Below are 15617 nucleotides of genomic sequence, written 5' to 3' on the forward strand. Positions count from 1 at the left end.
TCAACCCATTTTTAAGTTAGAACTGAGTTGTTTCCAACAAGCCTTTTATCTTGCTCAATCATTACAACATAATTTTGGATAATGTTTTCTAATCTGCTATTTTATCTTGACCTCTACCCTGAGAATTAAAAGACCTGGTATTGATTTCTGTGAGTAATAGTACATAGCAATGGGGAAAAAACTCTTAGAAGGACACTTAAATAGCCAAGTAGCACTATCGAATCAATTTCAAACAATCTTCAGTAGCATTTACAGACAGTATCATCAGTTTTACATTTCCATTCCACCCTTTGCTGCAAAATTACTCACTGAAGATAGCAATTCTGTTGCTGGTAAATTGTTATGGAAGGTATATGAGGCTGGCTCTAATGATGACTTCTCGACTGAATTTATTTTCCTTATAGATGTGATGTTTTGGTGTTGTTGTTTTTTGTTGTATTGTTTCTTTCCGTTAACCGTCAAGTGGGAAATAAGTATTTTTTGTTGTGTTTCTCTTAGTATCCTAAGATACTGTTTGGCTGTGAAAAAAAATTATTATGAAGGGCAGACCATCTATTTGTATTTATTTAGTTTTTTTTAGAAAGGGGCACGTCACATAAGATTTTATTCTTCTTCCTGCTCCTTTTCGCTCAATGGTGTTTTGGTAGAGTCATGTTTTCTTGGCAATTATTGTACATTTGGTTTTGCGTACCATGAGCGGGACAAATAAAAAGGAAATGAAATGAAAATGAAGTAAGATTGAGATTACAAATCGTGAGGATTTTGTTTGACATGAAAGTATACTATGTCTTCAGTTCCCAGAAGAACAAACCCTACTTCTCAACTGCATTACCGTACTATAATTAGTCAAATTGACAAAAATAACATAATGCACTTGGATTACCTCTCAAGCCAAATGCATGTCCCTTGAGGATTTTCCTACTGAACTAGAGCTGCCTGGAAATGGAAAAATAAATGCATTGATGGATCTTTGGAAAACGTGTCTAGTCTTAAGGCATTTTCTGAGAGGTCCTTTTCTTAGATATGACTTTTAAAATCATCCCAGACCAATTTTTCGCCTGATGTTAATAACTCAAGGACAGACTTGCCTTTTGGTACTTTGAGGTATTGTAACAGAAAATCTAAATCATCAAACAGGATTTCCAACAGAATTTCAAAGCAGAGGTGGGCTGCCAGGCTTCAAATTGCCTCAGAAGTTAGAAGGAAAGGAATAAAACACAAACCTTCAGATAAAAAGAACAACATTTTTACCACCTGATGTTGCCTGTGGGGAAATCAAATCAGAGGTGCTTCATTTAAATCCTGTCATTGTCTCATGCTATATTGTACATCTCTTTTAAAAGGAAAAAGGCCTAACAAAAAGAAAAGGCAATGAAAAGGAAATACAAGATTCTTTGAGCGAGTGTATAGAGAATGTCTTAAATGTCGAGATGAACTGTACTGGAGAACCAAAGTGGAAAGTAATTGTCTAGCTATGCTGCCTTTACTGCTTTGCCTAGCATCTTCTTTTAAGTGGTGAACCCAATATGACTCCCATCTCCAAACTCACTCCAAAAAGTAGAATGTGATAGAGTACTAACGGCCCATCCACACACAGGCACGAAAAAAATCTTTCAAAATCTTGATGCTGGGCGTGTCTGAAGCTTGGCGATGTTTTGCGAGCAACGCGACCAACAACCAATCACATGAATCTCCCGCCCCCGACATACAAAGCAATAGCAATGTTAAAACGAAGTAAACTGGATATAAAATCCCCAAACAGGCGAAAACCTACCAGTTTCACCCACTGTCTCTGCCACCTCCCTCCATGCCTGGTTCCTCCGGTTTGTATCCCGGTAAATAGTTCTGGTCGTAAAGAACCGGGTGATTTGCTACCGTCATTTCTCGTTTGGAATATGAGGAAATGAACTGCTTGCACGCGGTTTGATTGGCTAGCGCTTGTACTGGCGGGATTTGCATAAACGAGATTGGATTGGCTGATGCCAGCTTCGAAAGCATCGGGAGCATCAAAAGTTGAACATTGCTCAACTTTTGATGCTCACGATGCTTGCAAAGCCATGCTCCGCTCCCCACAATGCAGTTCGGCGAAGATTCAAAATCTTCTACGTCACCCCATTCAAGTGAATGGGCGAAGCTTTGAAAGATTTTTTTCATGCCTGTGTGTGGACGGGCCGTAAGAGTAGCCCTCCTTAGTCTTACAAGAGCAGGAGTTTACACCACTTTATTAGAATGGAAAATCCCACCAAAGTGTTTCCAAGTACTAGTAGCTGTGAAATACATGGTGTCACTCAAAAGAAGAAAGCAACAAGCAGTTACCAACCATTTCAGTGAACAAGATGTGTCAATTTGAATTATATTAAGCGGTCCACGTCTTTCAGATAATAACTTGCATTTATGTTTTGTCTGATGCTGCGGGTCTAGATTTTATAACTTTGAAATGGGGATGTTAACACCAAAGCTTTAATGCACACAGTAAATGAGGGAACTGTAAAAAAAAAAAGGAATAATACAAACTATATCATTACCAAGTTTGACTCAAAGTTGCTCCTGTATTTCCAGCAAGGATCATTATCATGAATTGCATTGAAGTGAAAAGGAACAGAAAGCAGAGGAACTGCCACAAAATACAAGAATAGCACGGACCACTGGACTGCACACCAGCACTTGTTCTCAAGACGTGTTGAAAATAAAGGAAAGGCATTATGCTGAAGCATGCACTAGCCAGTTCACACATGTATTTATTCTATCTACAAATACTAGTATCTCAATGAGTAGATTAATCATGATAAATCACAGATTATTAGGTCCAATTATAGATATTTCCTGACAGTTTCATCAGTTGACAGCAGAGACAAACTCCTGAAGTGTCAACAGATCGAAAGTGTCTGAAAAAAAACAAAAATCTTACTGTAGTTGGAGTGAACGTCATCAATATCCTTCTCAGACTGATTCTTTGTGAAAACCATGACCTGCAAGAAATTAGAATTGAGAAAATAAGACAGGATGATTAGCATTGACTAACAGTCCTTAAAGAAATAAACATATGATAACATAATATTTAGAAAGACCTTTCCTGTAGTTTGGTTTAAATTATCAATGGTAGTCTGTATTGTTTTTTGCAAACCTGCATGCAATGCCATATGTAATGGCCCATTCTAATAAATCAAATAACATGTCATTCTAGTCCAGGGTTCATACACTTTTTCACCAATGATTTTCAATTACTTTTCCATGACTTCATGACATTTACCTAATTTTCCATGACCAAAAAAATTACTCTTTCTCAGCGGTACCACTGAAAATTGTTTATTTTAACATGGAACAGGAAAATAAGGTCTGAAACATGTTGTGCCTATCTAAAACAAATCAAATAGGCTTACTAGCTTCTACAGGCTAAAGCCACTAAAATCTCTCACCAGCAAAATACCTTGACAGTTAAATGCCATTTTACGTTTCATTACTATACGATACAGTATTTATTATCATTATAGTATTACTATTTAGGCGATTAGCTAAAATATAAATTATATTTGATGCAACTTTAGTAACATTTCCATGACTTTTCCAAAACCTTGGGAAATATATTGTTTTCCATAACTTTTCCGGGGCCTGGAATTTGCATTTAGAATTTCCATGACTTTTCCAGGTTTTTAATGACCGTAAGAACCCTGCTAATCACCAACTGTCGATTAAGTGACGATACCTCATTAAAATGTTCATGTTCTACAGTCGCATAAGTGGCATATAACATTATCTTGAGAAAAATAACATGTAATTCTAGCCCACACAAAACCCAGTAAACAGTTACTACACACAGGTTTGGTTTTAGCCTTCAGTTGATTCCTGATCTTCTCGTTGGACTCTAAATCTTTGGCAATATCTTCAGCTGTTGACAGAGGAAAGCACAAATATTGTCCTTTATATGAAATGTGCACTCAAACAAATAAAAAGCCTTTGACCAATTAGGTCGCAGTTCAAAAACACCAGTGAGATACATTTTGTGCACACATCTTAAAATGTTCTAGTTTTAATAAAAAGGTTTAAAACACAACAGTGATCTCAGACCTCCATAGGTTGAATCTTGTGGAGGTGGCATGCTTATTCATCATATATAAAGTGTCTAGCCAAGCATATTGCTGTGGGCTGTGAAGATTTCACTAAGTGGTGTGAAACTAAGATGCATGTATAATGAGAACTGTGAGGGAATGTTTAAGTGATTCAGTCAACACCATTTTCCTCACACTATATCATTGTGATTGAGTTTATATAATACAATTAGATGCATAGACAAGTCATGTAAGTCGACCTATACACGCATGAATGCAAATAAATACAGTATCACCCCTATGGAATAATGGACAAATGCCCTCACCTGGTTTTGGGTTTAGTGAATCACACTGGGCGTTGTATATCTGGACGAACTCCTGGTATCTTTTGATCAGCTGGTCTCGAGGACCCTGCATTGAGAGATGGCACTTCTTCAGCCTCCTCTTCAGCTCCTGCATGGACAGCAGGTTGTACACCACCTTCGTCATTGGACGTCTCGTATTGCATAAAGAGCTGCAACAGACATATGGATAGGATTTTTTTTATTAGATTCAATTATCACCAGATACAACTTGATAATGCCTGATGGTGGCTGATGGCTCAGAAAAGCATTTGATTGTACTACATGAAAGTATCATATTTTTCTAAAAATGATATGACTTCGGCAGAGGTCATAACAAAATGAAATGGGTGATAAAATGAATAAATGGAAGGGAGTTGCAATTCATCAGCCGAGTGGAGGAACAACCTCTGATACTCTAGAACCCTGTTAAATTCAGAAAGGTTGTCAAATGTGTTATTTTATATTATATACTTTGCAGGGGTAGACATTGGGTAAAATTAACCACAATTCCACCGGCCGGTGGAATTGTATTATCACTGGCCCCACCATTGTAACCACTGGCCCGGAGCATTCATCCAAAAAAAATCGTCTAATAATGAACTAACTACATTACATGTACTACAACATTTGAATCATCAGTTCTTCCTAATTTTCCTCAATTGTTCATATTTGGTTTATTAAAATAATGATATTGTGGTCATTGTTAAAAAATGTCTGCTATTATTACGAGTATTATTATTTGTATAATGCGCTTTCTGCCTTCCTGTCATTAGGAGTTAGAAATGTAATGGCTATGTAGTAGATTAGATTAGAACCTTCATTATCCTAAACTGCTGGGACATTTGCCTATAGCCAATACCTTTATCTTGTCTACTCTTCACTTACTTGTCAGCATAGGTCGGCATTGATGTACAGAGCCGACAGAAGACCTTGTTTATATTGGCATCATATTGAGAGGTGCAGCCAGTGACGCCTCCTAAAACCAGGAAGTAAGCTGCTGGTTTCCTCGAAAAAAAGCAATGGGATTTCTCCACAGGGTTTTGGAAAATAGCTGGAAATAAGGTCCTGTTTGATAAATGCACGTTTTGTTCAGCCGGATAATCTCCACATGCTACCATACTTTTATAATTTTTTAATCATAAATCTAATCGATAGATTATAAAAGGGTTTTAGGATGCGTCACTGCACCACTGGAAGCCAACTCCATCGATCAAGCTGGCTGAAACTTTCTTTCCCTCTTCTTCTCATGCTCCCTGTCACTCTCCTTTAACTCCTCCGGTGACTTTCTTTTATTTGAAGATTGTTTTTTGCCTGGCGTTGGCCGGTTACCGCTGGTATTAAAAACATTTTGGCGAATGGTTAGGTGGCGCGATACTCTGTAGTGAAGGAGCGCGCTCCCGCTCACGGGAGCCTGCTCGCGCTGCGCTCACGGGAGCCTGCTCGTGCTGCACTCCGCAGCAAACAGCTGTTTGCTTTTCACCCAAGAACGGCAACTGACTCACGAAACGCTATGTTGTAGCGTTAATAAACGAAACAATTTAACACAATTGCTAGTCACAATACCAATACCACAGGACCATTTTTTTTTTTTTAAACCAATATTTTTAGTGGCCGAGGGGGCAAGTGGAAAGTAGGTTATGCTGGCCCGGGGGGTCTAAATAGTCCCGGGGGGTCTAAATAGTCTAGCTTCCAGGCCAGCGGGCCATTTATAATGTCGAGCCCTGCTTTGTCTTGAATTTAAGACATTTAGTGCACGTTATTAAGGTTGGTATCAAGGGTAATCCCCCTCATGCAGGCTGGTTAGATATGACCAGAATATAAAAACTTCAGCAACTCATTGTGACCTGAAGGTTTGCTCCAGATCAAGTATTTTGCACTGCTTCAAAAATCACCTACAGTATGACAGAACCTCTTATATGATGCATGGACATCTTGGATAATGTTTAAAGGCCAGTGACAAGGATCAGTCTCTCAAATGATGTCACAGACACAGTCTAATAAATGATGTACATCAATTACTAATTTGTAACCTTGAAGTGACAGTCCAATACTTAGCAATATATAATTTTACACTGAGACACAAAATCAAGTGTCATCTCTTTATACCAAAAGGAATATACAAACTGTAGATCCAGGACATTTAAAGTACATCGTTTGGCATATACTGTATACTGGAAGTAAGGGAAAACTGCTGGTGTAGCCTCATCAACCCTGAAAAAGTAGTTTTCCTTTTTACACATTTTTGCGATGCAATCTAACGCCACTACATGTGCAAGTAGGTCCAGTCTAAACATTCATACAATACATAAATAGATCTTTATATGTTTTTTTAGTAATTGTGACATGGCATCTTTATAAGATCAGTGCAAACCTTTACACCTCTCTCATCATTCTAATTTTCCAAAAATCTTAAAAATGTCTTTTGTTTGACAAATAGAGACGATAGAGCATTACAGCGGAAGATAGCTTTTGCTTAAGTGTTCAGTTAGGTATGTTACCTCCTCATGCTTTCCTTCCTGTCTCCACTGGTCAGACACGTGTCCAGATGCTTGTTGATAAACTGTTGCAGCACACTTACAGAGCACACAGGGCACTCCACTGAAAAACAAAATGGTAAAGATATTACAAGCAGCTTAGTTAGAAAAAAAGAAAACATTTTAAATCCATATCAGATACATTCCGATTCCAATGATTTTTAAGGATTGCACCAAACGGACCCTTTCTAAGTTCTGTATGCAAACACACGAAAATGACTTACACAAAAGTAAAGATGGTTATTCTTCAGTGTAATGGCTTTAAGCAGGAATGTATTAAAAGGAGTTTTCTTTTTAAATAGAAGCAAGAGTAGTGGGCAAGTAATGGATTCAGTGAATGCTCACAAAACTGCATATCGATAACACCCACTACTCTGGAAATCCTAACCAGGTATAGAACGCAGAGGTCAAACAACATTAAAACTAAAGGTAACATTTACTCAGTTTTTTGTATGAAGAATGTAAATATTGTATAATGATTGGATAATTAGCTTTAAATAAGTTAGTGTTGACCATCAAGTTAAGACATAGGCCTTGTTTCGCCTGCTTTGTACACACGAGACACATTTTTGAATTGAAAAGTGAATGTAATCCATAAATAGGGTCACAGTAAATGACATCAGCTTTTACATTATTCCCATGTAGTATGTGGCATCATCAAATTGTTCTGTAGTCTCTTCTGCTCATGTTACGGTATACAACTGATCTAATGCAATAATTACCAAACAGCTCTTCCATCGTTGTGGTCATATTGAGTAAGACTGTGAATTTGGGAGTGAGTTAAGAAGCTAACTAGATAGGGTGAGTCACACTGGATGATGCAGCGCTCTTCATCTACAGGTAGAAAGGCTTCACCTTTGATTACGGGCTTTATGTCATTCGATAGTGACGAGGAATGTGCCATTGCATGCCCGGTGCTGATACTGTGCGGGACTACTGCAGCCTCCTGTTTGACTGACATCAATTTCTGGATAGATGACTCCTCCTCATAATCATTCGGCTCTTCCTTCACAACCACTGGAAGTCGTGCATTTGCTGAATGTAGGTCAGCGTCATTTGCATTGTCGGTGCGTACAGTCTGTATTTTCCCCCGCCGAGTTAAATGAGAATCAGAAGCATCGTGCCGGTTTTTTTTGGCGGGAGATGTTTTAGGCATCTTTTGGAAAAAGTTACTCAAAACAGCACGGTTACACTTCTGGCCCCTCCGTTTGGGAGTTCTGCATTCGACAGCTGAAGCTGGGGCACTTGGGGATATTGGAGAAGTGTCAAAATGTGCTTTTGACAACTGCTGCCTGGAAAGAAGAAGAAAAGGCAAAGTAAAGTAAAACGAATGCACATTCATCACAGACACAAGTGTATCATTACATTGAGTATAAGGTACAGCAGTTATGGCTCTCTTAAAAAACATATTGAGCTCATTAAAATGAGAAGAGCCAATGAACACTGGAGACAGTAAAATAAGCTCTTTGACGTTAGACTGCACCTGCTCAATTATCTCGCTGCTTTTCTACAGAGTGAGAAAAAGTGGGCAGTTTGGCTACACTCCTGGAAATGAGGAAAGCAAACAAATTGTAGCTAGGCCATTACTCTGCACTAAAATGGAACCAACTGTTTACTTTAAATGAGAACTGCACTCTTACTCAAACAACCTGAGTATTTCAAATCATTCTACATTACAGCATTCTGAAGCATTGCATTGTAGTTATGTGTGACAGTTGTTTATTACAATACCATGACGCATGATCATTTTGTAACATCTTCGTCTGAATTCAATTTTCCGACTTGTCTCTAAAAACTTGTCTTTACATTAATGCACACAATGTACAACATTACTTTGTATTACAGCTGATTTTTATTCCATATTTTATTCCTCTATTTCATTCCATTGCAATGTAAATACCGTTATATTTTGCTATATATTTTTAATTATTTTTAATATTTTCTAGTTCTCTACCTGTGTTTTTAATTCTTGTTTTTATGCACCATGACACCAAGTCAAATTCCTCGTACGTGTAAACCTACCTGGTAGGGTTGGCAGGGCTCGACATTATAAATGGCCCGCTGGCCCGGAAGCACTATTTAGACACCCCGGGCCAGCATAACGTACTTTCCACTTGCCCGCTCGGCCACTAAAAATATTGTTTAAAAAAATGTTTCTTGTGGTATTGGTATTTTTACTAGCAATTTTGTTAAATTGTTTCGTTTATTAACGCTACAACATAGCGTTCCGTGAGTCGGTTGTCGTTGTTGGGGGAAAAGCAAACAGCTGTTTGCTGCGAAGCGCAGCAAAAGCAGGCTCCCGTGAGCGGGAGCGCGCTCCTTCACTACAGACTATTTGCCAAAATGTTTTTAATACCAGCGGTAAAAAATAATCTTCAAGTAAAAGAAAGTCACCGGAGGAGTTAAAGGAGAGTGACAGGGAGCATGAGAAGAAGAGGGAGAGAAAGTTTCAGCCAGCTTGATCGATGGAGTTGGCTTCTAGTGGTGCAGTGACGCATCCTAAAACCCTTTTATAATCTATCGATTAGATTTATGATTCGAAAATTATAAAAGTAAGGTAGCATGTGGAGATTATCCGGCTGAACAAAACGTGCATTTATCAAACAGGTTTGTTTTCCACAGACCTTATTTCCAGCTATTTTCCAAAACCCTGTGGAGAAATCCCATTGCTTTTTGTCGAGGGAACCAGCAGCTTACTTCCTGGTTTCAGGACGCGTCACTGCACCTCTCAATATGATGGCAATATAAACAAGGTCTTCTGTCGGCTCTGTACATCAATGCCGACCTATGCTGACAGTAAGTGAAGAGTAGAACATATAAAGGTATTGGCGAAATGTCCCAGCAGTTTAGGATAATGAAGGTTCTAATCTAATCTATAGCCATTACATTTCTAACTCCTAATGACAGGAAGGCAGAAAGTGCATTATACAAATAATAATACTCATAATAATAGCAGACATTTTTTAACAATGACCACAATATCATTATTTTAATAAACCAAATATGAACAATTGAGGAAGAATTGATTGTTCAAATGTTGTAGTACAAGTAGTAATGTAGTTAGTGCATAAATTACTATTGTGTTAATTTTCTTCATTATTAGTCGATTTTTTTTGGACGAATGCTCCGGGCCGATTCTACTTTTCGATTCCGGTTCTTAACGGTTCTCAATTCCGATTCTTTGAGGGGCAGGGTAAAAAAATGATACATGCTTCTTCCACCAAAAAAATTACATTTATTCGAGAAACTTTTACACAGGTTAGTTTACAGTAATATTCACATTAATCAGTCTGTTTATAATCACTGCTATGTAACTGTAACCTGAGAACCACTGAAGCTACAACAGTGCAACAGCCACTCAGTCTGACTGGAGAGGAATCTCCCTCCACATCATTGTAGAAACATCTTCTTCTTCCGTTAGAGCAGCTAGCACCAGATGTTAATAACAACAGCGCGTACCGGTGCACCCTCCCTTTCTCCCTCGCTCACTCGCACATTGGCTGTGAGCTGCGGGTGCCAGATAAGCCAACATCCCCCATTTTCATCGCCCATCGTACAGGGCAAATGAAAAGTGTAACCGGGATGAAAAGGGTGTTACATTTACTTAATTATGAATGTTGTTACATCAAGGCCGAACATTAGGGTGAGCACCAACGGTCAAAACATTTTGTTTCCTCCCAGAGCTGTCAGCGCAGCACCTCCACAGATCTGGCGCCCTAGGCGAACATCTATAACGCCAGTGTGATGGGCCGGCCCTGGTCTCAGGTTACGCTGTAGGAAGTGTAGGTACAACCAGAGCCATATAATAGCATAATATAATATGGCGCTGGGTACAACCATAGATATATATAAACACGTGTTTATATCAAGCGGCAAACTCTGGGGAACAGCCGGGAAGCCAATACGGAAGTGCCTCGCTTTTGGAAGTGCAAGCATTCATGCATTATTAACTGCAAACCCGACGCGAAAGTACTTACCCCCGTTAGGCAAACTAGACCGAAGAAGTATGATCGTCTTGGTCTTATTGTTAGCGGGAGACATCCATCTGAATCCGGGCCCGGTACAGACAAGAAGCCAGTCCTGCAGGCTCGAGGAGCTAGCATCACAACTAGCATCTCTTCCGCTGCAGCGACAACTATGCGACGACAACAGAGACCGTGGAGACAGCGGAGACCGAGGAATAAACGGAGACTTCGACATTCCCCCGGGGACGCCTCGGCAGACAGACACGCATGAGGCAGTGACGAGAGGAAGATAACCGATATCCGAGGGAACAAATATCCGCCATGTTGTTAGCCACCCTGCTAGCATATCAACGGCTAAAGCTACAACGGAGCCTCCCTCCCCCCACCACCCCACCGCTCCAAACACCACGGCAGGCCGCAAGCCGGTTGCTGTAACGGACAAAGACAAATATCTGCAAGCTGACAACATTGTACATTTAAGCAACAAAAATGGACTACATATTTTTCATCTGAACACTAACAGCCTGAGACACAAACTGGCTGAACTCAGGCAGCTATTCATGAACGGTAAGGCAAGCATATTATGCTTTTCTGAGACCAAATTGGACAATTCCATTACAGATTCAGAGATTGAAATTGAAGATTATCTTGTAGTGAGAAGGGACAGGAACGTGAATGGAGGTGGTGTCTGCATGTATATACATAAAGACACCAATTTCAAAAACCGTACTGACCTGCATCATGAAAATATTGAATCTGTGTCGGTTGAAATTCTTTTTGACAATGCTAAATCTGTAATAGTCGGGACAATCTATAGACCACCGGAACAGAGTGACTTTTATGATACATTAGATGGATATTTGGCTGATGTGGGGGATGTAGAGACAATTATTATTGGAGACTGGAACACGGATATGCAACGTAAAGACACGTCCGTCTTCAAGTCCTTCAGTAGGATTTGTGATCTGCACGGCTTCAGCCAGCTAATCACCCAACCCACCCGGGTATGTGAAACAACACAAACTACCATTGATCTCATTCTGACCTCTGACAAGTCCAGGATCTCCAGTAAAGGGGTTATAGCATGCGGTTTAAGTGATCATTATATGATATTCTGTACCCGCAAAAAGCTAAAACAAAGGGCCGGCTGTCACAAAACAGTCATATCTAGAGACCTCAAAAACTACTCTAGCGAGGCCTTTAACCTAGAACTGGAGAGCCTGGACTGGTCAGATGAGCTCAGTGGTACACAAGTTGAAGAAACATGGCTTGGTTTCAAAAACAAATTCTCTGCAATACTCAATGATTTGGCCCCCCTAAGAACAACCAGGATAAAAAAATCGCGCTGAGCCGTGGATGCACTCCGGCATACTGACCGCCATGAAAACCAGAGACAAAAAATGCTCTGAGTTTCATAAAAGTCAGTCAATGCTTTCCAAAAGCACGAGCAGTAGGGGTGTAACGGTACACGTACCCGTACCGAAATTATTCAGAGTAATTTGGTCACATTGGGTTCAACGCGTCATAGAGCGAGCAAGTCATTTCATTGGATAAGAGGCATACTATGAGAGCTGGTCAGAGGGATGCGTTCAAATGTAGTCAGTAATTTGAGGAACTGTCGAAAATTAATGGCGAACGCAGATAAAGTTGAGCTCGAAAATCCTCCAGCATCATTGAAGTCTCCGGTTTGGGAACATTTTGGTTTCGCAGTTACGTACAAGGATGAAGGACAAAGACAGGTGGACCGAACCAAAGCTGTTTGTCGGCATTGTTCAACTAAAATTGGTTACGCGGCTGGCAATACATCAAACTTGCACACTCTTGAAAAGGCATCACCCGAACGTGAATATCACCGGTACCAAAAGAAAAAAGACTGAAGTGCAAACCCAACTCCCACTAGCATGTAAGCCTCCACCACTCGCAGAGAGTTCAGACCGAGACAAAGCTATTACAAACGCCAAATATCCTTATGTTGCCATGTTAGCAAAGCGCTACCTGGCTGTATCTGCTACCTCTGTCCCTAGCGAGAGGGTGTTCTCCACAGCAGGAGACATTGTTAGTGCCAGCAGATCTGCCCTTTCGGCAAGCAATGTGGACAAGTTAATTTTTCTTTAAAAAAACATGAAAATACAATGACAAGCAAGTCATAATGTCAAGCTGGCTGCTTAGGAACTAGTACAGTACAGTTCAAATACAGATTATTTCAGTTCATCGAAAAGCTGCACCTTAATGTTTATTTTATTATATTTTGTATTTATTTGAGTGAATATTCACAGTTTAATAATAATTAAAAACCCAAAACTAATAGTTTATGTTTTGTGAGTACTAGTAGCCTACAGTAAAGTTCAAATACAGATTATTTCAGTTCATCGAAATGCTGCACCTTAATGTATATTTTATTATATTTTGTATTTATTTGAGTGAATACATTATTCACAGTTTAATAATAATAAAAAAAATATATATATATATGTTTTGTTTTGTGAAAAAAAATTCTGCTGTACCGAAAACGTACCGAACCGAACCGTGACCAAAAAACCGAGGTACGTACCGAACCGAAATGTTTGTGAACCGTTACACCCCTAACGAGCAGTGAACTCCAGGCCCACGTGACTGAACTAAAAATTGAAAGAAACAGACTAAGAAATGACGTAAGCTCCATGATCAAAACTGCCAAAAAGAATTTCATCAATGTCAAAACTGAGGAAAACAAAAATAAACCCCGTGAACTTTGGAAATTACTCAATAACCAGCTTGGCTGCAGTAAAAAACTTAAAACGAGATTTTCGAACTTAAACATAAAGACAGATAACAGGCTCATCACAGACAAACTGGATGTGGCCAAGTACTTGAACATTTTTTTCACAAACATAGCCACAACTCTTGTAAATAAATTACCCTCCCACTCAGGGCTTTTTGGAGTAGATCACATCATGACCTACTACAAAAACCTAGGGGTACACTGAGCGCCCTCCAACCTAACAAGGCCACTGGCCACGACAATATCCCCTACAAATTCCTCAGAGACACAGCAACCGCCATCTCACCAGTCATAGCTCACATAATTAACCTCTCCATAAAACAGGGAAAAGTACCCAAAGACTTCAAAATTGCAAGAGTAACCCCCCTGCACAAAAAGGGCAGCAAATTGGACCCAGGCAACTACCGCCCTGTTTCTATACTTACCTCCATCTCGAAAGTCATGGAAAAATAGTATATGAACAGGTCGAAAAGTACCTCGCGGAAAAGAAACTAATCTATGAATTTCAATCTGGCTTTAGAACATCCCACTCCACTGACACATGCCTTCTTTATTTGAGCGACCACATCAAACAAGAGGTGGACGAGGGCAAGTACTGCGGCATGGTGATGCTGGACCTACAAAAGGCTTTCGACACTGTCAATCACCCCATTCTGATTGACAAGCTAAAAGCAATTGGTTTTGATAAACTATCGGTGAGCTGGATGCAATCCTACCTGGAGGGGAGAGAACAGATGGTGGAGGTAAACGGTACTCTGTCCCCCCCCCTCCCAGTGAGCTGTGGTGTTCCACAAGGAAGCATATTAGGTCCGTTACTGTTCCTACTTTATGTAAATGACATGTCATCAGCATGTGACTGCAACTTGTTCCTGTTTGCGGACGACTCAGCCCTGCTGGTCTCTGACAGGAGCAGATTGTAGGTTGAAAAAACCCTCAGCTCCAAGCTCGGCAGAATCTGCACCTGGCTCGCCGATAATAAATTATCATTACACCTGGGTAAAACAGAGTCCATTCTCTTCGGTTCGAAACATAATCTCAGCAAATCCGACGACTTCTCAGTTGCAGTGGGTGACATTATTGTCACAAGTAAGAAGGAAATTACATACCTAGGATCTATTCTTGAGGCAAACCTCTCATGTGACAAAATGGCATCCAATGTAATAAAAAAAGTCAATCAAAGAACTAGATTCCTATACCGGATCTCCTCTCTGGTAAACAAAAACACCCTGAAAACTCTGGCAGGAGCACTCATTCAAGGGTACTATGACTATGCTTGCACGTCATGGTACCATAGCACCTCCAAGGCGCTAAAAATAAAACTTCAAACATCGCAAAATAAACTGGTCAGACTACTGCTTGACCTTTCATCTAGAACCCACCTCACCTCTGCCCACTTTGACAACCTAGGATGGCTTAGAGTAGGACGACAGAGTACTAGGGGTGTAACGGTACACGTACCGAAATTATTCGGTACGGGCCCTTCGGTTCGGTACAGGTGTGTACCGAAGTGTACCGAACGAATATAACGTTAAACGTAAAAAATTGAGAACGTGAATAACTTTTTGGAAGTAATCTCAGGTGCTGCATCGCAGCATTCAGAGTAATTTGCTCACATTGGGTTCAACGCGTCATAGAGCGAGCAAGTCATTTCATTGGATGAGAGGCATACTATGAGAGCTGGTCAGAGGGATGCGTTCAAATGTAGTCAGTAATTTGAGGAACTGTCAAAAATGAATGGCGAACCCAGATAAAGTTGAGCTCGAAAATCCTCCAGCATCATTGAAGTCTCCGGTTTGGGAACATTTTGGTTTCACAGTTACGTACAAGGATGACGGACAAAGACAGATGGACTGAACCAAAGCTGTTTTTCGGCATTGTTCAACTAAAATTGGTTACGCGGCTGGCAATACATCAAACTTGCACACTCTTGAAAAGGCATCACCCGAACGTGAATATCACCGGTACCA

General features: G+C 40.0%; 1 protein-coding gene across 4 annotated transcripts in view; it reads right to left on the minus strand.

Moving 5' to 3' along the window:
• Positions 1 to 15617, minus strand: part of rad18 (RAD18 E3 ubiquitin protein ligase) — a 40878-nt gene that overhangs the window by 13905 nt on the left and 11356 nt on the right. For all 4 annotated transcript variants that reach the window (XM_034223915.1, XM_034223913.1, XM_034223914.1 and 1 more), the window contains 5 exons: positions 7780 to 8216; positions 6889 to 6988; positions 4373 to 4560; positions 3816 to 3886; positions 2909 to 2969 (listed from right to left, as the gene is read on the minus strand). In XM_034223915.1, the coding sequence (XP_034079806.1) occupies positions 2909 to 2969; positions 3816 to 3886; positions 4373 to 4560; positions 6889 to 6988; positions 7780 to 8216 (857 nt within the window). The remainder of the gene's footprint in view (positions 1 to 2908; positions 2970 to 3815; positions 3887 to 4372; positions 4561 to 6888; positions 6989 to 7779; positions 8217 to 15617) is intronic.

This window comes from Gymnodraco acuticeps, unplaced genomic scaffold, assembly GCF_902827175.1.
Source record: "Gymnodraco acuticeps unplaced genomic scaffold, fGymAcu1.1, whole genome shotgun sequence".
NCBI classification, from domain to species: Eukaryota; Metazoa; Chordata; class Actinopteri; order Perciformes; family Bathydraconidae; genus Gymnodraco; species Gymnodraco acuticeps.